The sequence below is a fragment of the Emys orbicularis genome, chromosome 3, assembly GCF_028017835.1.
Source record: "Emys orbicularis isolate rEmyOrb1 chromosome 3, rEmyOrb1.hap1, whole genome shotgun sequence".
Classification (NCBI taxonomy): domain Eukaryota; kingdom Metazoa; phylum Chordata; order Testudines; family Emydidae; genus Emys; species Emys orbicularis.
In genome coordinates, this window is record NC_088685.1 from 88,722,018 (window position 1) to 88,747,212 (window position 25,195).

General features: G+C 38.6%; 1 protein-coding gene across 1 annotated transcript in view; it reads right to left on the bottom strand.

Moving 5' to 3' along the window:
- The window catches only part of LAMA4 (laminin subunit alpha 4), a 126,567-nt gene that overhangs the window by 16,666 nt on the left and 84,706 nt on the right, over nucleotides 1-25,195 (bottom strand). Inside the window, exons 16-28 of the mRNA XM_065400888.1 lie at nucleotides 24,772-24,888; nucleotides 23,157-23,342; nucleotides 22,675-22,814; nucleotides 20,625-20,798; nucleotides 19,421-19,563; nucleotides 17,381-17,543; nucleotides 15,195-15,328; nucleotides 13,295-13,466; nucleotides 10,493-10,624; nucleotides 9,350-9,492; nucleotides 6,115-6,253; nucleotides 3,831-3,968; nucleotides 1,874-2,007 (exon numbers count right to left, since the gene is read on the bottom strand). Of these exons, the coding sequence (XP_065256960.1) occupies nucleotides 1,874-2,007; nucleotides 3,831-3,968; nucleotides 6,115-6,253; nucleotides 9,350-9,492; nucleotides 10,493-10,624; nucleotides 13,295-13,466; nucleotides 15,195-15,328; nucleotides 17,381-17,543; nucleotides 19,421-19,563; nucleotides 20,625-20,798; nucleotides 22,675-22,814; nucleotides 23,157-23,342; nucleotides 24,772-24,888 (1,915 nt within the window). The remainder of the gene's footprint in view (nucleotides 1-1,873; nucleotides 2,008-3,830; nucleotides 3,969-6,114; nucleotides 6,254-9,349; nucleotides 9,493-10,492; nucleotides 10,625-13,294; nucleotides 13,467-15,194; nucleotides 15,329-17,380; nucleotides 17,544-19,420; nucleotides 19,564-20,624; nucleotides 20,799-22,674; nucleotides 22,815-23,156; nucleotides 23,343-24,771; nucleotides 24,889-25,195) is intronic.

A 25,195-nucleotide genomic window follows, 5' to 3' on the forward strand; every position in this document is an offset into this window, starting at 1 on the left:
AGACGCGACTGGCCAGGGGCTGGGCGCAGTGTGCGCGCTGCTGGGTCCCCGCAACAGGCCCGGGCTCGGGGGGTTCGGGCCCGGGCGCCAGAGCCGCAGCCGCCGAGCTTGGCCATCGGCCGCTTCCTCCCCCCGCGGCAGTGGGAGCTGCAGCAGCGGCTGCTCCCGAGTCCCGCTGCCCAGGGCGGGAGAACAGCTGCCGCCTGGCCCCGCGGGCCGCCCCCCTACTCTCCCTACCGCCCGACTGAGTCCTGCCTGAGCTGGGGCCAGGCCGGACTCTCACTCACCCCGGCCCCGCGCTTCCCCTGCGTCTCCCGGGCCTCCCTCCAGCGCTTGTGGAGGAAGGGTGGTTTTTTTTTTTTTGCCCCGCCCCCTGCCACGCCCCCCCCGCCCCACGTCCCGATATTTGACTTGGGTGATCTGGTCACCCTAGGGTAATCAAATCTCATTCTGCAGCATGTAAACTAATTGCAGCAGAAGTCAGGAAAGATTTCACCTTTTTAATGACAGACTGTCTATATTTGGAGCATCTGATTCAGGATTGGAAGGGTTAGATATTTATTGGTAAATGTTAAAAAGCGTTGATTTCACCACGCACAGACAAACCGACTAAAAAAGTTTCCATCTATAATAATTGCAATTTACAGATAGACAAAGTAAGAAGAATGCTGCTTGAGAACTTATTAGAATTTGGTTTAAGGCTTTTTACTTTGTATATTTTGACATTTGATGTTGACAGTTTGTGTTTCAGCGGTTATAAAACTTTAACTTTTTGAATCTCAGTGTTGATTATCATTAAATAATTGTTGTCTGAGCCAGCGATAGTCTGACCCTCCATAATTTTCCAAAACTGTGAACATTTAAATTGATAAAAATAAAAAGGTGCGTAAAATAAACATTGATATTATGTCAAAATTATAAAAAAATAAAACATCAAATTCTGCCAATTCTAGATATTGGTCAATATCAAAAGAAGAATACTGGATCAAACAGACCTAGGTTCTGATCTGGTATGACAGATCCTGAGGTCAAAATGCTCATTGCAGTATGTCAGTCCTCATGATGACTATTTCAGGGCTAAAGTTTCAAAATGTGACCCGTGCGCACATGTAATTTTGAGAACAATTTTTCTTAAATGCCATAATAAATTGCAGAGATCACACATGAAAACCTCCATTTAATGCACGAAAACTGGGCAGGCGAGAGCACAGAAAGTATGTGTGGAATGATTTCCTCTCGCAGAGTTGCATATGCACATATGAAGACCAGGAGGAAGACTTTTGGATAATTTGGCTTTCAAATTACAAAAGATTTTTTTTGACTTAAAGTACAATGATGAATAAAACCTTCAAGGAAAATGTTTCAAGATTTATAAAAAGTGGATGTGTTGACTCACTCACTGCTGCCATCAGGAATCTAGCATGTTTTTGTCAATGCTAAAAATCGGAACATGTTTCCCCATATATCTATATAATGACTTTTTTGAGTAAAGATACCTTGGTTAATTTAAGTTTTTACTTTGTTTTAACTAAGCAAAGCAATTCTTCAGCCCTTCTGAAGAATTAATCACGTTCGTTTTTTTAAGGCCCTTTTACAGGTGAGTACAAAAAAAGTCAATAAAAAAATTTACAAGAATATTTTTTTTCAAAATGTTAGTGAAAAGACCCTTCCATCTCCAGGCCATGATTCAGCCATTTGGATTTTGGGCTTGTGTTTTTTAACTAAAGAAGTGATAATCTCTTGAAATAGGGCATGCTGTGAGAAAAGCTCCTAAAGCAGGGGCTTTAAGCAACATTAAAAGACATTATGTACATAAAAGAGCTACATATCATATACTATATGTGGTAGCATCAAAGATATTGACCAGCTTTACCTTTCTTGTGAGACAGAGGTAATGATAAAATGGGTTTTGCCATCATTGTAGCGTGTCTCTTTTGACTGAACTTCAGTTCCCATAGCATTTAAAACCACAGCACCATCATTCATAGAAATGGAGAACATATCTGGCTGAAACACAAAGAAAAACTTGTTTCAGGAGCAGGTATAATACAGTAAGCTTTAAAAGTCACATGAGTTTTTCTCTAATATTTATTTTCCCTTTTGCTTGTCAGATATGTGTATTATTGCCATTTTCCCCTGGGTTTTAACTGTGTGCAGAGCAGGGCAGGTGAGAAGTGAGATTTCTTTTTATATTAATGTCGCCCTTTAAACCACAATGCTCTGAGGTCTCATACCTGATTATTTCCCCCTTATCTATGGTACAGGCTCCGTCAGTTCAGCAATTTAGGGTGTTTACATTCAATTTGTGATTCTGGGTTTCTCTTTTACAGTACTATGGGATATCTGATACTTCAGGCTAGCCACTGTGGTCAGCCCAGCATATTTATGTTCCTTTTCCCCTAATCAGACTGCAAATATGAACTTTGCTTAAACCTGTTTCTTAATTCACAATTGTCTAGAGATATAATTTACTCTGGGAGTGAGGCATTTGGGACTGCAGCCCCAAACAGCAGGGATAATGTATCTATTCCACTGAAACAGGCATCCATACTATTTGTTTTTAAGGATCATACAGTCTGATCTTGGGAGAAGCTAAGGGTATGTCTACACTACGGGATTAATCCGAATTTATATAATTCGAATTTAGGAAACCGATTTTATAAATTCGAATGTATTCGGCCACACTAGGCACCATTAATTCGGTGGTGTGCGTCCAAGCTACCGTAGTAGCATCGATTTCCAGAGCGTTGCATTGTGGGTAGCCAATAACATCTAATTGCCAATAACATCGAATTGCGGCCACACTAACCTTAATTCGGATTAACAATACCGATTTTGACGCTACTCCTCTCGTCGAGGAGGAGTACAGAAATCGAATTAAAGGGCTCTTTAATTCGAATTAAATGGCTTCGTTGTGTGGACGGGTCAAGCGTTAATTCGAATTAAAGCAGCTAAATCCGAATTAAAGTCGTAGTGTAGACCAGGCCTAAGTATCTGAACTCCTATTGGAGAAGAGGATACTTGGCATCTCACAAGATTAGGGTCTTAATCCTTTGGGTCAAAATCAGAAGTGATGGGTAAGAAAGTGTTGGTTAGCCTGGTTGACTGCAAGGGACTCTTTCTTAGAACTACTTATGCTCACTTATTCACTTGTAAGCGAGTTTAAGCCCCATGCTTCCTTCCATTGTGCACTGCAGAGGGGAGCAGTTAGAGCAGCTTGGCTGCTCATGGCTGCAAGGGGCCTTTCCAGCACTGCTCCTTCTCACCACACAGGCATCCTACGGTGGGGGATGGGATAGGGGAATCTACACCAGCTGAGGGTGAAGCCAACTTTCTGGCCGATTTGTGTCACCTGAGGAAGGGTCAGACTGTTGCCCCACCAATTTAAACTCAAGGAGTTCTCTGCTTCATCTTCCCTTCCATGTGTATTTCCCTGGGAAGGGAATATTGCCATTATTATTACTATTATTTATATTGTGGAAGGACCTAGGTGCTCAAATCAGGATTGCAGCCCTATTGTGCTAGATGTAGCACAAACACAGAATGAGACACAAGCTACATTTGTACTACACACACTGTGTTGAGTACAGTTATATGCATAGGGTCAAATCCTGTAATCTTTAGTTACGCAAAAATCCCTTTGATGTCAATGGGATTTTGCCCAAATAAAGACTGAAGGATTTGGTCTACTGGGTGTAGAATATGAAAATTAGCCCACAAAGAGGTATTTCTAAATTGTGGATTATTTTTTGTTTTTAAGAAACAAAGCAGGAAATGATCATGAAATTCTCCATAGTGCCAGTACATTAAAAAAAAAAAAGCATACTCACTCCTTCAGCATAATGGAATAGCAGCCCATTGGGCTGCAAAGTCCGGAAGTTGAAGCCGCTTTCAAACTCATCAAAGAGTGACATTTTTTGGCTGGAGGAAATGTAGCTTTCTCCATTGAAATATGCTCTGCGGGACATCTGCATGCCAAGTCAACAAAGTCACAAGTGTTCTATAGGAAGTATTTTTAACAATAATAAACAATAGTAATAGAAGCCTCCCTTTTTCTTCAGATTCAGCTGGACCAATTTTCATATGAAAAATTCAGACTTGTCCCCTAGGTTTAAACTGATCTAAATGGAGTGGTATGTTTTGAAAACATTAAGAAAGTAAGAACATAAGAGCAGCCATACTGAGTCAGACCAATGGTCCATCTAGCCCAGTATCCTGTCTTCCAATAGTAGCCAATGCCAGGTGATTCCGAGGGAATGAACAGAAGAGGCAATCATCGAGTGATCCATCCCCTGTCGTCCACTCCCGGCTTCTGGCAGGCAGAGGCTAGGGACACAGAGCTTGGGGTTGCATTCCTGACCACCTTGGCTAATAGCCATTGAAGGGCCTATCCTCCATGAACTTAGCTAATTTTTTTTGAACCCCATTATAGTTTTGGCTTTCACAACATCCCCTCGCCACAAGTTCCACGGGTTGACTGTGCATTGTTTGAAGAAGTACTTCCTTTTTTTGTTTGTTTTAAACCTGCTGCCTGTTAAGTTCATTGGGTGAAATCAACCCTATCTATTGTTTGAAAGAGTAAATAACACTTCCTTATTCACTTTCTCTATGCCATTCATTATTCTGTAGACCTTTATCATATCGTTCCTTAGTCATCTCTTTTCCAAGCTGAAAAGTCCCAGTCTTTTTAATCTCTCTTCATACAGAAGCTGTTCCATATCTTAGTCATTTTTGTTGCCCTCCTCTGTAACTTTTCCAATTCTAATATATCTTTTTTGAGATGGGGCAACGAGAACTGCATACAGTATTCCAGGTGTGGCCGTTCCATGGATTTATATAGAGTCATTATGATATTTACTGTCTTAGTATCCCTTTCCTGTTGGTTCCGAACAGTCTCTTAGATTTTTTTAAACTATGTAAGTCAAATTGTTCTCTATTTCTTCAGAGACTAAGGGCCTCATTCAAAGCCAATTGAACTCAGGGGAAGTGAAGGTCTTAAATTGAATAAACACAGGGATTTCCCCCCTTGCCTACATTCCCTGCCCCATGAGGACTCTGAATCAATGTTTCTCAGTGAAAATATGAAAATAAATACTGACAAGAGTATGTAACAAAGCTATAGGTTCCCCCTGCTTAAGGTGATATCCACCCTAATTCTGTAATGAGTTCTACAAACACAGATTTCTGCTCCTGCATGAAGTCCTACTGATTTCAATGGGGCTCCGCATGGGTGCAGATGTCCACTTGCAGGATCAAGGCCATGTAAATTATCTAGATTTACCAGGTTTCTATTATATTGAACAGAATGATACAAGATGGAGGGTCATTTGTACCAATGCCATCCCATTAAGTTTGATGGTGTTGTAGTTGTATTGGTGAAAGCAAGGGAAGAACTGACCCAAAGGTTCCAAGGACAATTTTTTCTTCTTTGGAGTTTTCATGTGGACCCCTGAATGGTTTCCTGGCTAGAAAATGCTTTGACATTTTTGTCTGTTCTGATTGGTTCTAATGCACAAGTTGAAATGACTGCCATGTAGCATCATACATTCTCAAACTTGGTTGCCACTCTGCTTACTGAAACAATCCAACAATAAGAAGAAAAGCCGCAGAGTGGGAAAGCCTCTGTATCCACAATGACCTTCGATTTTTCTCCATGAACAGGATCAGCCTAGAAATATTTGCCCATCTGTCAATACTCCTGGGGAAGTAGTACCATAGATGGGTTAGCATTCTGTTGTTCTTTTTCACATTTGCCTTCTGTACTCCTCTGCTATCAAGTACTCCCTTTCTAAGAATATTTTCTTTACTTCACGAAACAAAAATGGAGTAAAGAGGGACTATCTGCCCTCAGAATACAGCACATTATGTATTACAGACTGAATCCTGACATCACAACTTTTGAAATATCAGAGAAAACATGACTATTTTGTACTGCAATTCAGCATAAAAGTTGGGAATCATTTCAGTATGCAATTAAAAAATCAAAATCAATGAGTTAAATATAGTTCCTGGGTTGCAGATTTTTCCTTCCCATTATTTGGAATTAATGTCAAGTTGACGGTCAGATCCATAGCCAAGAGTTTGCCATGGCCCCATGCCTGGTGCTGTACTTACAAGTGACTCTTCTGGACAGCCATAACTGATTCCCAGGGTTCCTGGCTCCTCTAACAAGTTGAAATCCTTCTTTTGAAACTGGAAACCCTTCATGCAGCCCTTAAAGCCAGTATTTACTGTGAGGTGTGGGCTAAGATTGCTGGAAAACAATGTCAAACAGACTGCAGTTAGCTAACCCTAATCCTCACAAAAGTACTTTTCCCCTTTAGTAGGAAGCATTCAGAAAACTTGAAAAACACAAACCTCTCGCCCCAGTCAATCCCAATCCGAGCTCTTTATGTATAGCAAATATTTCCCCATGTTTTATATCCTGAAAGGTCAAAATACATCAACACTTATAAATGTTAAGGAGGGAAATTGGTGAGTATGCTGAAGAAATCATGTGGCGAAATCTTGAGAAGTTTAAAATAGCAACTGAAATTAAAGGATGTGGTATTATTTCTATTTTTAAGAAAGAAAAAATACGGGTTTTGAATTTTACCTTATGAACAAATCTATGAAAGTTATGTTTCAGTTTTTTCTTTATGAACTGCCCCAATAGGCAATTCCATTCTCCTCTCAGGAAACAGACAGGACTCAACTGGCAAAACAAATAATACTAACAGAGGTAATGGATTTGGGACCAAATTCTGATCTCACTTACACACATGAGTCTTTAATTAAATGGTTTCAAGGTGGTAAATGAGAGCAGAATATAGCCTTCAGTAATCCTTTTAATGCCAGGTTTGAGATTGCTGGTACAGCAATCTGTACTGACTACTTTTTCTCACACATATTTTTCTGTTGTGCTCATCATAATAGTATCTGAGCACCTAACATCATTGAATTTATCCTCATAACACCCTTTGGAGGTAGAAAAGTATTATCATCCCCATTTGACAGATGGGTAGCTGAGGCACAAAAAAAGGTGAGGTGACTTGCTGAAGGTCCCATAGAAAGTTTGTGGTGGAGCCAAGAAATGAAACAGGATCTCTTTAGTCCCAGGCCAGTGCCTTAATCACCTTACCATTGTTCCTCTCTTTATTTGTGCATAAAGGCACAACTTCAGTTGGTATTTGCATAAAGATGTTAGAAGATACTCAGTTACTGGCACATAATGGTGCTATTTCAGAATTACCTCCATCAACTTCCACCAGATAAACTAAAGACTGACTGTGCTAATAAACCTCAAATGATATGGAGGTTCAGCCTAGCTCAAGTCTGGATGATTATCAGAAATTATTAGTACTTTCTAAATAATAAGCACAAAGTGCCCGCTCTAATCTCCACTGAAGTCAGGGGAACACTCCCATTGTCTTCTGTGGGACTTGGATCACGTCCTAATAAATAGGTTAAGGGGCTGACCCTTACTCATGTGAGTAGTCCCTTTGATTTGTAACTTCAAATAGCTACTTGTCTAGTTAAATATCCCTAGCTGAAAAAAGAATGGTGTGAGAATAAAATATATGAATGTGATTCCAAATGCATTCATTTGAAGACAAGATAACTGACAGAGGAAAAGGCTACTGGAGTGAGTGAAAATATACTGACTTGGAAGAAAATCAAATTACTTCCCTAAGTCTATTAGCTAGTTGCATAGTAACAAATTCAGTAAAATGTAAATCTCCCCAGGAAAATCAAGTAGATGTCAATGGAAGATAAAGATTGAATTCAGATATTGGCTAGGATGGTTGGCTAATATTTTGCAGGAACAAAGGAATTTCCATACCAGTCAGAGCAGTGTTCTATCTAGTCTGCTATCCTGCCTCTGACAGTGGCTAGTAGTGGAAGGTGTCAGAATCCCCATAGTGGGAAATTATGGAGTTACCTGCCTACAGAGAGTTTCTTCCTAGCCCTCTGTCACAGTGATCGGTTTATTCCTTGAATTATGATGGTTTATATTTATTGGGCCAGATTCTCAGCTGATGTAAATCAGTGTAGCTCAACTGACTTCAATGGAGCTACATCAATTTACACCACCTCCAAATCTGGTCCATTGTATTTTTATCTTATATAATGTAACTGTGGATGTTTTCATTCTCTGTATAAATATCTAATTTTTAGGACTGTCAATTAATCACAGTTAACTCAAGTGATTAACTGAAAACAAATTAACTAGATTAAAAAAATTAGTCGTGATTAATCGCAATTTTAACCACACTGTTAAACTATAATAGAATACAAATTTAAATTTATGATAAATATTTGTGGATGTTTTTCTACATTTTCAAATATATTGATTTCAATTACAACACAATATACAAAATGTACCATACTTTATGCATCTAATCATATCTTCCTTCTGCTGCTGAAATAGGAGCAGAGAGTGTTCATGGTCCTACTCTGGCTCATTTTAGGAAGTAGGACCTGTACTCCCTAATGGGACTATGCTTGGCCTTTGTCCAATGGCTTCAGGGGAAAGAGAAGGCTCCCTGGGATCTCCCCTCACACCTTTGCACATCGATACAGGGACAACTACATTTGAGCCCATAGATAAATAGAGACTAATTTGAACTAAGGTTTATAGTGGAAAAAATCCTTTTATCTGAAAATATGATTGACAGTGAGATATGATATCTGTGTTCATAAGCTAAAGGCATTTTACTCAAAGAAGAACGCTTGTTGAAAGGAAGGGGGGTTAGCTTTTCCTATGTGTGTATATCTATCTATCTATCTATATGTGTGTATATATATATATATATATATATAGATATAGATATACACACCTCTACCTCGATATAACACTGTCCTCGGGAGCCAAAAAATCTTACCGCATTATAGGTGAAACCGCGTTATATTGAACTTGCTTTGATCCACCGGAGTGCGCAGCCCTGCCCCCCCGGAGCACTGCTTTACCGCGTTATATCTGAATTCGTGTTATATCGGGTTGCGTGATATCGAGGTAGCAGTGTATATATATATATATATATATATATATATATATATATATATATATATATTTGTTTTCATACACTCTTTAAACATTTATTTTTGTCCCAACTGTACTGCAGTTTCTGTTATCCTCTGCTGAGACTCTTCTGGATCACACGACTAATTTCAGCCATCAGCAGAGCTACAGCCATCTTGGATCAATGTACACATGCCAAGTACTTTATACCTAGAGCTCTGAGCAAAATTAAAATGGAGCCTTAGAAGCTGTTTTTCATGAAGGAGCAAAGGTGGTAAAACACACCTTCTTGCAAACCATTGTGCAACAATCAGATGAGTACTGATGGAACCTGGACTGTCAACAAACCTGGACTTCAAGATCTCGGAAGGAGCTCCTCCTATGTAGATATCAGTGAATGGCATTGCTTTCTTTTCATTTTCCACACTTTTTATATGTCGTCTGTCCACCACCAAGATCATCTTCTTAGAATTGTGATATATAACAGAAATCTGAAAGGAGAAATGAACAGTTCAACTCCAAATGTCCAAGAATATTGTCTTTTAGAAGTTATCATGCTGGGTTTGCCAAATTGGCATTTTTAATAAAAGGAAGTCTGTAATTATTGTCTATTGTATTTTTAAAATTTAACAATTATTCTATTCAAAAAGAGGCTTGTGAATCAGTGTGGAGCTGACAAGAATGACTAGTAGTGAGCTCATTTCAATATAATGATTTTTCTAAGGGCCAAAACAAACCAAATCCTTCTTTCATTTGCTTGTAAAAAGTTATCACAGGCCAAATTCTATACAGGTGTAAATGGAGCACTTCCATTGACTTGAGTAGAGAATTTGGATATATGCCTTTAAATCTGCTTTTATTGTTGAAATGTAGGGCTTAGTTCTGCTGACACTTACACAAGTTAAATACCACTGTAACTCCACTGATATCAGTAATCAGACTCCTAATTTGCACCACGTAAGTGAGAGAAGAATCATGCCCTTACAGTTCAGATTTATTACTGTCATTGTCACAGCGATGATGGCTTGAAGCAAATTCTCTGGAACCCCTAATGCAGGTGCAGACTGTCAGTTTTTGAGTTGCTGAGCTGCCTAAATAAGTGTCTATAGTTCCAACATCAATACTGAATTTCATTTGAGTAATTCCTTTTGTACCGAAATGGGAGTTCAACACTTTGTAATACAATAGCTGCTAAAACTGATTGAGTTAAAATAGTGACACACATATTTGTGGTTGTAGAGAACAATATTTATGAAGTGCTTTCCTCTGGATATATAGTTTTATTCTGACTTTTAATACTTTTTAGTATTAGTATCTTTTTTTCTGCCCAGTGTTCCTTGCCACTTCATAGCAAAACTGACACATTTGGTATTCTATAAAGTCTGACCCATCATTTTTTGGTTCTTTAATTATAAGAGCAGCAACCTAGCATTATGCTTTATTATTCTTGGTGTGGCTAGCTAAATAAAAATACTTTCACATCAGTTTTACCTCATGGAATTTTGCATCATTTATCTGAGCCTTCTTCATTGAATCTTCAAGAAGCACAGGGGTAGTGCTGAAGCCAAAGTCATAGCGTAGATACAGGAATCCATTCTGCATCGCTAGACTGAAAAACATACTCTGTACAAAACAAACAGCATTAAAGGAAAGTATATAGACATCATTCTTATGCAAGCAATATAGAGATGGATATATAAGATGATTAGAGATGGTTGAACTATTCATTATGAACAATTTATTCATGAAAATGGCCTTTTACTTATTTGCAAAATTATCATAATTTTCCTGGATTTTTTTTATTCATAAATTGTTTGATAAATAGTATTGATTTGGAATTTTGGTGAACTACTGTTTGAAACATATACTTATTCAGTATCCTGAATTAGGTTTTCAGGCTGTGTCATTGGTCACCAATGCCACATGCTATGGATTCTATTCTATGGCTGGATAACCAAAACTTTATAGTGACAAGGTGGGTGAGGTAATATCTTTTACTGGACCAACTTCTGTTGGTGAGACAAGCTTTCGAGCTTATACAAAGTAAACTTGAAAGCTTGTTTCTCTCACCAACAGAAGTTGATCCAGTAAAAGATATTACCTCACTCACCCTGTCTCTCTAATGTCCTGGGATCAACACAGCGACACCAACACAGCATACAAACTTTGTAAGCAGAGCAGCACTCAGAGAAATCATTAAGGTAATGAATTTTTCAGGGGAAAAAATGGGGAGCACTTAAGGGAGAGAGAAACACCAGGACACAGAAGGACTAGGAAATCAAGTCATCCTTGATTTCAAGTTCTGTGGCATAGAATTAGATTGATAAACCATATATGAATGTAAGGGAGTACAGTGGACCAATTTACAGCAGCTGGGGATCTGGCCAGATGTTTATTTTTATATTTTTCTAACATTAATATGACAGTCTCTAATGGAGACAAGAGAACATTAAACCTTAAAAAACACTACAAAAGGAACAGGCCAAACTTGTGAATAAAGTAAAAAGAATTACTTATTTTTGTATATTTATGAGCTGTCCAGATAGAACACAACAGTGGTAGCTGGTTTTGTACAATCCAACCAAAAATGTCCATCAACAGAACTGGTCTTCAACAGCTTATGTCCAATACGACTATAGTTTCCATCACAGAATACACAATTACAAAGTATATACAGTACAATTCAGACACAATTTTGGGAATTTCTGCTCAGAAGAAACCAATTACTGGTCTACTACAGAAGAGCTTTTTGTGTAGCAACTGCTGCTTAAAGCAGAGCTGAGGTTACTGGTGGTGTTCAGATGCTGTAGAGCAATCTGCACTGCAGAAATCTCCTCTATAAGTATCCCTGACGGCAACCACTGCCAAGTAAGCGTTTTAATTAGAATGGAATTAATTCATTGCAGTGAAGTCTGTGCACATACTGTATCAACATACATTTTTACATCCTTCTGAGCCAATATTGGCACACAGGGTGGAATCTTCCATTTCTTTCTGTCATTTGCTGCTGCTTGCAACTGTTCTATGGTGTTGAGATAACCTGTTTTACCCTCCCGGCTAAGGGTTCTTCTTAGGGTTTCTCCTGGGTGCCCTTGTTTTCTCACACTGTCTGGTTTCCACTTGACAGCTTCATGGGAGTCTGTGTGTTGGCATCCGGAGTACATGTCCCAAATATGTCCAGCACTTCCTTCTGATTCTAGTGGAAACGAGTTGCTGGTTGGTGATTTCTCAGACCTCTTCGTTGGTGACAAAGTCTTTCCAACCAATACCCAGAATCTTTTGTAGGCACTTATTTTGTGAAGCATCTACTTTCTAACTAACATTTTGGTAGATCTCAGCTTTCACAGCCATATATTAGCACTGAAATGTTGTTTGAATTAAAATGCATCTGTTTTGTTCTGGTGCTGTGTTTCTTTGATTTCCATACAATGTTGGGTTTAGTAAATGCTGTGGATGCCTTTCTATCCTTGATGTGACTTCTTTCTTGAGGTCTCTGTTAGCCATTATGGTTCTGTTCAGGCAGGTGAACTGTTCTACTTTCTTGATATTTTTGCCATATCTACACAATAAATTATTTTCTTTTGCTGTACTAAATTATTTTAACTCACACTGGGCTTGCAAGTTTGAGGAAGAGATGCCTCAAGACACAAGTCTGAGTTTATATTCAAAATATTGTAAAGCTTGAAGATGTTTGGATGTGGGTTTTTTGATCAGATCATCAGATTAACTTATAGAGTTAGGGGACAATCTTAAACTTCTGAAAATTTGGGGGTGCTTGGATCCACTATTTTGGTTTAGGATAGTCTCTAATTCCAAGTTACAACAGTAACTAACTGTATTGGTTCAATGAAAGATATTACCCCACCCACCTTGTCTATTGCACTGTATAATAGAGTTCAGCCATCTATCTACCAGGAGACAAATGTATAGAACTTCATGTCAACTACTATATAGTAACATCTGATAGCACGGACAGTGCATTCACATTTAAATAAAAGTAAAAATACTGGGCCTGATAATCTTCACACTTTAAGCAGTTTCATGTTACTGTAACGCCACTGAAGTGCTCATTATGCCACTGTGGGAGCAGAATTAGGGCCAGTGAGAGTAAATCAGAGAATACGAGTGGCTTTGTACCCAGTACTTCAGGTCCCTCATGATATGTGTGCAGAAGGGAACTTTCTCTTCCAAAATGAAATATAAATCATCAACATTTGGGGTACTGCATAGTAACTGTGCAGAATAGGCAGAAGAGAAAGAGGGGACAGTGTGAGAACAGAATTTTATACTCACTCCATTAACCATCAGGAGAATAAGCCCATTGTCTGTTGGTGTTCGAACTTCTATGTCAAAACGAGTCACCTGGCTGAACCTTCCTCTTCTCTCAATGTTCCTCACCAAACCATAGCCAAAGCCATCAAAGAAATAGCTCACAGCTCGGCTCTGAGTGAAGGCCAGCTTATTCCTAGCATGGAAAAGAACACAGAAGCAAGCAAGAATTAGAGACCATCTCAGAGCATTCTTAGCATTATGACCCTGCACTGAAGATCCAGGGAGTTGTTAACATTTGGGTGTCAGAGTTTACAACACTTTCTTGGAATAGTCATCTTGAACTTTTATTTATCCCTGGGAGGGACGAAGACTTTAGGCTTCTGACTTTTTTTTTTTTACACTGCTGTCGGAATTTTCCCTGAAAAATTATTTAGGGCTTTGATAGTCTCCCTTATCATGTTGGTTTTGTGGTACAGAGTCATATATATGTAGGTATGGAAGGGATGTTGAGAGGTCATCTTACCCAGCCCCTGCACTGATACAGGACCAAATAAATCTTGACTATCCCTGAAAAATGTTTGTGTAACCTCTTCTTAAAAATTTCCAGGGATGGGGATTCCACAGCCTCCCTTGGAAACCTATTCCAGATCTTAACTGTCTTTGTAGTTAGGAAGTTTTCCCTAATATCTAACTAAAACTTCCTTGCTGCAGATTAAGCCCATTACTACTTGTCCTGCCTTCAGTGGACCTGGAGAACAATTGATCACTGTCCTCTTTATAAAGCAACAGAGGGTCCTGTGGCACCTTTAAGACTAACAGAAGTATTGGGAGCATAAGCTTTCGTGGGTAAGAACCTCACTTCTTCAGATGCAAGAAGAAGATGCCTTGCATCTGAAGAAGTGAGGTTCTTACCCACGAAAGCTTATGCTCCCAATACTTCTGTTAGTCTTAAAGGTGCCACAGGACCCTCTGTTGCTTTTTACAGATTCAGACTAACACGGCTACCCCTCTGATACCTGTCCTCTTTATAACAGCTCTTATCATATTTGAAGGGTGTTCTGGGGTCCCATCCCTCAATTTTCTTTTCTCAAGACTAAACATGCCCAGTTTTTTATAGTTATATGTCGGAAACTGGAAAGTTTGGAGGCTCATTATTGGACAGGTGTTAGGGCCACAAACCTTCCTGATTATAGGCGGAAGTATTCTTTTTAAGGGTTATCCAACTCCCGTAGAATTCAATGGGAATCCAACATGTACTTTAACTGAAGATGGATTGGGTCCTCAATTATGCAAGGAATGTACCCTTCATACACTGTTATAGAGATATGGTGAATAGGGCTTTTCACTCAAAGTACCTTCTCTCTGTAAGAGAGATTTGGAAAAAAAAAAATCCTATACTCTAGTTGGTCTCTTCAGATTTATTAAAACCTGCATTTATTTCCAATACTAGAGTTTCTTTCTCTCTGAGTATATAGATATACATCAAAATGCAACACAAAACTATAGTTCCTGACTACTGAATGAAGAAACTTCCCATAAATATTTATGGTAAATGAATCGTACAGTTTCCCTTTAAGTGGAACATTTCTCATTCTTGCTGCAAAGGGCTTAAAAAGAAGAAATTTTTTTACGGAATAGTTCAGGAGCATATGGCACTAATGGTTCTGTGTCAGAGGAGTGAATAAGCCATTTGGGACAATTTGTCGAGATGGAAAATAACAAAGAAAATGTACAATTGTAGAACAGATCAAGCCAGTTGGTCTGAACTACAGTTTAAAGTGGTGAGGTTTATTCAGGAAAGGTCAAGTTAATATTATCCTGAGATTCTTCTCTAAAAGGAAGGAAATGAAACAGCCATTCGGGTCTCCAAACATTGCAAGCTATCAAAGAACTTCATTCTAACAGTTGAATTTTTCTCTACCTGGCACAAGGTGGCGATGCAGTGGTATTCATATTGTAGATGTGCTTGAAATTGTATAAACTGATTATATCATCATTCAGGGTGGCCAGTTCCAAGCAGCCAATGAAGCCAGGCAGGTTCAAACTGGGAGGGAGCTGTGCAGAGAAGGAAACAAAGGCGAAAGGGTAAAGTCAGCACATGTATTTTATTCAGGGATGCCAAACTTATTTGTTCATGAGATCAATTTTGTTTTGAAGCTCTTAGCGTTAGGCTATGTCTACACTACAGACCTTACAGCAGCGCAGCTGTATGATCTCCTCTGTAGCTACTCTATGCTGGCAGGAGAGTGCTCTCCTGCCAGCATAATTAAACCACCCACAACGAACAGCGGTAGCTGTTGTCCACACTGTCCACACCAGTGCTTTTGACAGTGAAACTTATGTCGGGGTGTGTTTTTTCACACCCCTGACCGACAAAAGTTTTGCCAACAAAAGTGCTAGTGTAGACAAAGCTTTAGAGACAAGATGGCTGAGGTATAATCTTTTATTGGACCAACTTTTGTTGATGAGAGAGACAAGCTTTCCAGCTTACACAGAGCTCTTCTTCAGGTCTGGGAAACCTACTCAGAGTGTCACAGCTAAATACAAGGTGGAACAAATTGTTTAGCATAAGTAGTTAACACATATTTCAAGGGACAATTCCAGGTAAAGTGGCCTGTTAACACCCCTCTGAAAGTAAGTTAGCCAGATATGGGAAGTGGTGTGTCCAAGCATGGGGAAAGGCAGTTATGCTGTGTTCTACAAAGGAGTAATGAATAACTGCTGAAGAGAACAAATGCTTAGATAGGACTACTACAAATGAGAACTTCCACCATAATTTTTAAAGACAAGGGGCAAAAGAAGGAGGAGTTAGATTTTAGGGTAGATTGGATCTTGGGTGCTATGTGATACTATAATGATTTTATGACTAATCCTAGATCTATTTTAGTCAGATTACACAATTTATTATCCAAAGACCTGAAGAAGAGCTCTGTGTAATTCGAAAGCTTGTCTCTTTCACCAACAGAAGTTGGTCCAATAAAAGATATTATATCACCCACCTTGTCTCTCTGATATCCAAAGAACAACACTGCATAACAATCTAAATGGAAATATCCCCCAGTATTTTGTGTTCATTTTATTTACATCTCTTTGTGGTTTAAAGGCCATTTCATACCACAAGAAAGAAAAAAAAGAGCATGTGAACTCTAGGAGATTCTCTCATATTCATAGAATTTATCTTTGCCAGTAGCTAAAGTTCAGCAGAGATTATTTTAAATAACTCAACAATGATCACTGCAAATTGAATCTAAATTGCCTTGTTAGTGAAAGGAAAAAAATCAAGTGATGTAAAAACAAAATGAAAGTAAAGTTGGCAGAATTAATGCAGCAGTCTTCCAATATTAAAAAAACTCTACACTGTAGAATAGGCATAGCAGCAGCAAACATTTCTTCAGCACATTATCTGCCAGTTACACCCAGCATTAATTGGCATATCAGTTGGCTTTTTCCACAGTCATATCAGGTCCTCATTAGGATTTAGTAATTCTGTTGAGCCATCTCTGGTGCACAGATTTACATCCCTGAATAGGTATTTACTGATTAAAATCTTTAAGAGTCTGATGTTTAGAAAATGGTTTTTCCAACTAATTTTCACAGAAGTAGCAAACCATTTACGGCTAATATTAGGAACATATGGATGTCTGCACCATGAATTCTATAGGGTGCCTAACTTGAGGCCACTATCATATTTCAAATAGGCCATCAAACAGCCGTCATACAGGGAAGTTTCTATGCCAGACTTGGCACCCAGTGTTGACAGAGTATAGCAGAAAGCACACATTGTTCAGTTGGGCTACTATGTGTCCATCTAGAACAAGAACTATGTATTTTTTCTCTAATTACATGTCAGAAACATTTTACTGTAGCCAAGATGAATCTGATCAGCTTTTCATTGGAGGACATTCTATGTAGATGGTAGCATTAGCCTTGGTCAGTGCTGCAGATTCCAGGGAACTTGTTGAAGAATCGTAATGTGGTATGTGACTTAATAAGGATGTTTCCAGTAACCAAACCTTTCCATTAATGACAAGTTTGTAAAGGAAGTCCCAGCAGCATGGGTTTGATTTATTTAAGTTTCAATATATACAGAAGAGTTATTTGATCTACCTTAAAATTTGAAGGCACTCCACCAACATAGAAGACGGTATTTTTGGGCTCCAAATCCAAAAGGGAGTCAGCACCAGGGACCTCTCCTTTTTTGATGAATTTTTCTTCAGCTGTGCTGCTAGGGCTCGGCACAGTTAGAAATATTTTGCCATGCTTTCCCACCCTGTTGAAGGAATTTGGAGAAAAAGAGGGCTGCATAGTCATATCTTTAGCTTGATGGTTAGATATAAGAAACAGGAAAAGATAATTTAAACAAAGTTTTTTTGGTAGTTTAATGTAAGTATTTTCTCCACCAGAAAAGCATCACCCATCTGGTGTTCTGGCTGGGACCAAAGCGAGAAATTACAGAGATTGGAGTGGATTCTCCTTCCACTTACTACTTGAGCCTGCCCTCTTGGAGTCAATGGAATTTCTACTGACTCCAATGGAAGCAGGATTAGACTCTTAGGCTTGTGCCAATGAATAGCTCCATTGAAGTTGCACTAGTGGAAAAATGGTGGAGAACAGATTCAGGCCCAATTGTTTTTTCTGGTGCTCTTGGGACAAATATTTGGGTCAGGTGTAGGATCAGGAAGAAATGGAGAAAAGACGTTGTTAACTATGGAGGAGACATTTCTGTTTTCTAGCTTTTTTTCACTTTTCCTAAAAAAAAAGCTATATTAGAGCTGTCGATTAATCTCAGTTAACTCACGCGATTAACAAAAAAATTAATCACGATTAATCGCACTGTTAAACAATAGAATACAAATTGAAATTTATTAAATATTTTTTGATGTTCTCATTTGTAGTAGCCCTATCTAAGCATTTGTTCTCTTCAGCAGTTATTCATTACTCCTTTGTAGAACACAGCATGAATGCATATCCTCTGGAATGGTGGTTAAAGCATCAAGGGACATATGAATCTTTAGTGCATCTGGCATGTAAATATCTTGCGACGCCGGCTACAACAGTGCCGTGAGAACACTTGTTCTCACTTTCAGGTGACATTGTAATAAAGAAGTGGGCAGCATTATCTCCCATAAATGTAAACAAACTTGTTTGTCTTAGCAATTGGCTGAACAAGAAGTAGGACTGAGTGGACTTGTAGGCTCTAAAGTTTTACATTGTTTTATTTTTTGAATGCAGGTTGTTTTTGTACATAATTCTACATTTGTAAGTTCAACTTTCATGATAAAGAGATTGCACTACAGTACTTGTATTAGGTAAACTGAAAAATACTATTTCTTTTGTTTTTTACAGTGCAAATATTTATAATAAAAATAAATATAAAGTGAGCACTGTACACTTTGTATTCTGTGTTGTAACTGAAATCAATATATTTGAAAATGTAGAAAAATATTTAAATAAATGGTATTCTATTATTGTTTAATAGCACGGTTAATCACACGATTATTTTTTTAATCGCTTGACAGCCCTAATATATATATTTCCAGACTGCCTTTTTGTCCAACCAAAGAAAGAAAGTCTTTTTAAAGTCACTGTTAGCCTGAGGTGAGCATCCTCTTTTTTCTCCTGAAATTGTTTTAAAAACTCTGCCCTGCCTTTACTGTGTTTAGAACATCAAATGTGACACATGCCGTATAGAAGTGAAAATAATCAAAAAAAGGTTCTTAACTCATGATATTGTAGTTTTTCAAGGGATCCCTATTCCCATGGAATTCTGAACAAGATTGGCAGGGCTGGCTATCTCATCAGTTTGCTAAAGACCTAGCTAACCAGCCTTGTCATAATCCCATAAGGTAATGTTAGGGCATGTCTTCACTAGCAACGTTAAAGCACTGCTGCGGCAACGTTTTAATGTGTCTGTGTAGTCTTGGCACCAGCGCTGGGAAAGCTATAAAAAACCCACCTCCATGAGGGGAGTAGCTACCAGTGTTTTTTCACACTCCTGAGCGAGAAAGTTGCAGCGCTGTAAAGTGGCAGTGTAGACAAGGCCTTAGATAGTTAACAGGCACTGGTGAGTTTTACTTGGTCACTTGTGAAATTCTCAAACCAAACTGATCTCATAAGAAATAGAGCAGCTCCACATAAACACTTTACCTCTCAACTTTGATGATACTGAAGTAAGCAGGCCAAGAGCTGATTGGCTTGGAGTCCAGTGGTATCTCCACATCTCGACCTCCCAGATTATAAATATACACCAGGTTGTCACTCTTGATCGCAAGACCCATATAATCTTTTGCCTAAAACACCAATGAGTTGGGATGTCAAGACTACTTGATTCACTCGTAATCCAAAAAAGCTAATAAATGTTAGACAGTTTTAGACAAAAGGGAATATTTATGTACAGCTAATAAACTAAAGCACACCTTCCATTAATTATATAGTTTCAGTAGATGGTACTGCACAGGACAAAACTGTCCCAAAAAGTATGGTTTCAAATCCATTTTGGATGAAGTAATTGCCAGGTTAAATATTTCTAAGATATTTTCTGACTGAAATCTATCACATGCTCTTGCATGTGCCTATTGTTTACTAGGCAGTATCAATATAGGAAGTGGCAACAAAGGCTTGTCCAAGGGCATAGATATGATGCACATAATCAGATTTGCTCTCAGCAGGGAATTTCTTAATTTACATGCACTGTACGCAGAAATTCCTTAAAAAAAAAAGATTAAAGAGAAAAGCCCTTGACTTCACCTTTCCAAACTAGTAGTTGGCCGAGATTGCACATACTTTGTGAGAGGTGTCTTTTTTGTTTTTCTTTAACAGTAAAAATTTAACACAGTTGCTTCACAACACTTTTTGATAACGAGAGTGCAAGCCCTTTCTAAGTGTTCAAAAGTAGATATGAGGCGGGTATTCAGTAGCAGCAGCACATGCCACAAGCAAAGAAGCACTCTTATCTCTAAGACCTTTGAACTGTGAGACTTGAAATCTACCTTGTCAGCAGTACTGTGTTGATTACATGTGACCCACAAAAGCCTGGCAGACAGAAGTAATTGCTTCAGAGCAATTCAATACCAGTTGAGTGTGGATGGCAAGTGTAGTTTACAGCAGCCAGCCTCTGTATCTCAGTACACCAGGCAATGCAATTTGCTACTTGGATAGAATACTTTATTGGAGAGAGGGAAAAATTGCAAGGATAGTTCACTGCATGTCACTAATGACCAGCATGAGTAAAATATTACTGTGGAAATCCCTGATGGTAGGAAATAGAGAAATGTTGCTGAAAAATCCACATACTTATTTCCACTTCTGTCTTTTTTTTTTCAGAATAAAATTAATTAGATTATTTTCTTACATTTTTGTTTCCAAGGTACAGAACAAATCTATCTGGAGATGCTGCCAGCTGTGGGTGGTCTTTCTGAAGTTTCATATACAAGCTCATGGATGTAAAAGCCTTTAAGTCATCTAGGCTCGTCTTTGGATTAACTTCTACAGCTGATCGGCCTTCAAACTTCATAGAGACTTGAACCTGAAGTGGCAAACATACAAAGTTAGAGACGTTCTGTTCTGAGACTCTCCTATGGGGAAATTTGCAAACATACTCCCTCAACAGCTTCCTTGACAAATAATGACAAGTGTTTTGTTGAATCAGGGCTATAATATTATTCTGTACACAACAAACTTCTTGCATATTTTAAAAAATTCTTTCCCAATCATTTATTTCTTTGCTTCAGAAATAAACCTAATTCTCCTCTCACTTTCTCTGGTTTAAATCAGGAGTTACCCCACTGAAGTCAATGGAGTTATACTAGTGTAAAAGTGGTATAAATGAGATGTTAATCAGGCCAAGAGCATTCATTTTAAGATATCTTTAAACATATTTAAAGCAATGTTTTTACATTTTGAAGAACTGTGTATGTTTCAAAACTAAAACATATTTAAGGAAAAGTCAAATATTGTAGTTCCTGACTGAGTTTTGGTTTTTTGGACTAAATGTAGATAGTTCAATTTAGGTGGACAGTGTTAAAGGGTATACCAGGCCTTTCTGGTTCCCTGCTGGCGGCCCCGCTGATCCATCCGCAGATCCGGGATAACTGGCATCTCGCACTTGAGATGGGTGCAGGTATCATTCCGTGTCACATATCTCCTTGCTGGGGGGGTGGTCTCGCATCCCACTTCTAGTACTTATGGTGGGTTGCACTTACTTCTTTGAGTGCCCCCCCGGTGTCCGGGTACAATACTGTCATTTTCTTCAGCTCCCTGCACCCCCCTGCAGGCTATCAGTCAGACTCTGTGGGTCTTTTGCGGCTTGGTCCTGTGGCCAGGTCACACAGTTCAAACCCCTTTCTGGGGTACAACAAACTCAAATAGAAGTTCCTTGCCCTTCAGGGCCAATGATAAATCAAATGGTTTCTTATCCTTCTGAGGCTTAATTCTTTCTCCAGAATTAAGCCAGCAGGGTTCCTCGTGCACACGTTCCCTTGATTGTGGCCAGAAATGGGCCCTGGCCTGGCCTGGCCTGGTTCCTTTGGCTGTGGCCTAGGGAGAGTCCCTCCTCACTTCACTGCCAGGAATTGCTTTGCTAGCAGGCAGCTCCTTTTATTTTAGCTTGCTGTGCCTTGATTGGCTGTTGCTGGTGTCCAGCCCTTTTAGCTGCTGGAGGACCAGATCTCAATGGTTCCCCAAATGGCTGGTCCTGGTCTAATGGCTGGTCTAATACTCACTGCTCTTTTCCGCTCAGAGAACTGTTTCCTGGGGCAGGGTGAAGCAGAGCAGTGATGCTTCCAGCAGGGTGTCACAAAAACCTGGTACACCATTACAGTCAGAATATTCCAACACTGTACAGATGTATTCTTATACTGACTTCTCAGAATTCATCCAAATGCAACGGAATATATCATTTTCATTTTCACCAACTGTTGTTATGCCAGAAAAATCTCTACACTTTTGCTGTTGCAATTAATGTCACCATGGTGTTAGTATAGTACAGATTTTTTTATGTGAAAAAGGCCTTTTTTAACAAAAAGAAATATTGTGAACTCACAACGGTTGTTTCTGAAATGATCACAGTTGCTACTGCTTCTAATTAATGTTGGCAATTGAATAATAAACTAATAGTAAATACCATTTTAGCTTTAAATGATTCTGCGGCAGTGACCACCATTATCAAATTGTCTAATTAACATTACCATCATATTTATGATATTCTGCCATGAAGACCATGTTAATTATTTGCCTGTAAAGATTTTAATTGCTACTAATGTACTGTGCTCATCCAGTTGTTAGGGAGAGATAACATAACATCAAGGTTCAGACCTGGAATCTAGCCCAGGGAAATGGAGTTGTTAGTAAGATGCATTTGATCATTATCACTCGTAACCGAATGTCTGATCCGAGTGTTTTACCTTGCTTGCTACACTCCTAGTCTGAGCAATTAGCTCCCTGATCCGTTGAATGCTGGCAGAAATGTTGTTTGCTGGCAACTTTTGGTCTACTGTACGCAGTTTATCCAGGAGCTGAGGGATGACCTCTGTCAGATTCTTCACTGCAATTAGAAAGGAAACTAAAAGCCCAATTCCCCACTGCATAACATTGTTTTTGTACCAGTGGAATTCAATATGTATTCCCTTCTCTCTCACTAGTATTTGTTTGCATCACCCACCTGTTGACTTTCAATGAGTCTCAAAAAAATTTGAGTCATTTTTCAAGCACGTGTTATCCAGTTGTTAGAGCAAATAGTAATATAATATGCTGTGAGGTGACAGGGAAAGCAACTGATACCATATTCAATGGTGATATGTGTCAATCTACATTTACAGTATAGTGCTTGCAATGAATACCTGCTATAGTAACACTGGGTCTCAATGCCATGTTACAGTTAGTATACCTGCATCCCCAGCTGAATCCACAGCACTGTCATAAGCAACTGCATCATGTTTAAAGTTCTGAAGGTTCTCTGACCAGTTCTTCAGATTCTTAGCCATTGGGGTAGTAGTCTGGGTTACTGCCACAGTAGTATTGACAGCATCTTGAGTAATGAGTTCAGATTGGTCCAAACGCTGTCTAATATCACCTGTAATATGAATAGAGAACGAGCAGTAATAAATACTATTAAAGTAGCCTACTTCTGACTAATGCTTCAGAAAATGAAAATAAGATTAATGAGAGTTTCGCTTCAACTGTGCTGGAGCTTTCCTCACACAGAGGTAAAAAACAAACCTTAGTTTTATTATTTTTTCAAATTATACAGAGAATTTGAAAACCTTCCCTTGTTTGCTGTTATATTAATGAGTAAGATGTACCAACTGCCCTTGGCTGATCGTTAGACTGTTACATTTTAAGCTTTTCAGTGAGCTTGATTTGTAATGGCTAGTATATCCAAGGCCCTGGGACTAGAATGGATTAAAAACATATTTTATTTTCTGTGACATTGTCAAAGAATATGAAATTTTTTTGTTGAATTTTTTTGGTGAACATTTTCAGGTTATTATAGAAAAACAAAAACTGAGAAGTTTTTCACCACTGACATTCTCTTTCAGTTTTTTTTAAAACAAGAACCCTGAAAATATCAAATAAACCAGAAATTTTCATATGACAACATACTTTTAGTCAAAAATCCATTTTTCATTGAAAAACGTTTTGATGAAAAATTGTTGCCCAGCTCCACCTGAGGCATGGCCCTCAGGACATGGTGAAGAACAGCTGGAAATGCCTAATGGATGCTCATGACCTCTATTTATTTCAAGAATTAAGGGAACATCTAGCTAATCATAAATTGCCAGTGGCAGCCCACCAAAGTATTCAATCTGCCAAGTACAATATACACTTGAATTAAATTTTGATTATTAGTGCAATAGGTCTACAAATTAATGGAGTATCCAGTCTGTAATAAAGTCAAGAATAACGTGATGGACGGCAACCTTTAGTAAACTGGAGTCCAAGACAAGTCAATGCAGCTTCAGATGATAGGATACGTTATCTCATCATGCTATGGAAAGCACCATAGAATGAGCTGTTGCATTGTCATTGTTAATGGGGAAGGTCGTCACATTATTTTCTTTAAAAATAATGAACAAAAGAGAAAGAACTAAAATGTGTCACCTTGTAACTTTTATATTATATCATCATAATTGCAATTTGGGGAGACAAAAAGTGCTCAGCTTTGCCTTGTGAACAGTTTCTGGCTTTGCCTAAATGACTCATGTGACAAGACTTTGATGTCTAATGAGATGTCATTCGAAGTAGTTATGTGTCCCGTGGCTAAGAACGTGCACATCAGAAAGACAGTGTGTTTTACTGCAGGTTATCTTAGTTTTCTGCCTTCATTGGGAAGTTCCAGGAATCTTTCCTACATTTTTGAATGGGTTAAAGGCAGACTTGTTTATGAAATCTTATTTTTAAAGATTCAGCCAAATGCTGCTTGAGCTAACCAGAGTGGGGATCTTTATTTTAAATTTCATAGTCAGATAGTAAAGATAAAGTCGATGTATTTATCTTATAACCTTGCTCTATCGACTGAATTTGTTTCCTGGCTTTCATCAAGCGGCTTTTCAGAGCATCCTTTCTGGCAATTGTTCCAGCAATACGGCGAGTAGTGTCCTCAACAGTTAAATCATTACCTGTGAGGACAGAACAGAAGAAACAATTGAACTCTATGATTTCAAAGAGCACTTAAAAAATCTTGTCTTTAGTGTTACTATGCTGCACAGATATACTGCTGTGCATTTAACAAACACTAGTTACTATAGTGTTTACCCTGACTAACTTTAATATCATGCATTCTAGTGATGTTGGTTTCAGGTGAGCTAAATTGCTAAGCAATCTTCCAGCTGATGCTCAACATTCTCCTGGAAGAGTCTTCTCAGGAGAATCTGGAAGCTGCTTCCCTATCTTCATTAAAGATCAGCTCTCAAGTTGATAGCCAGT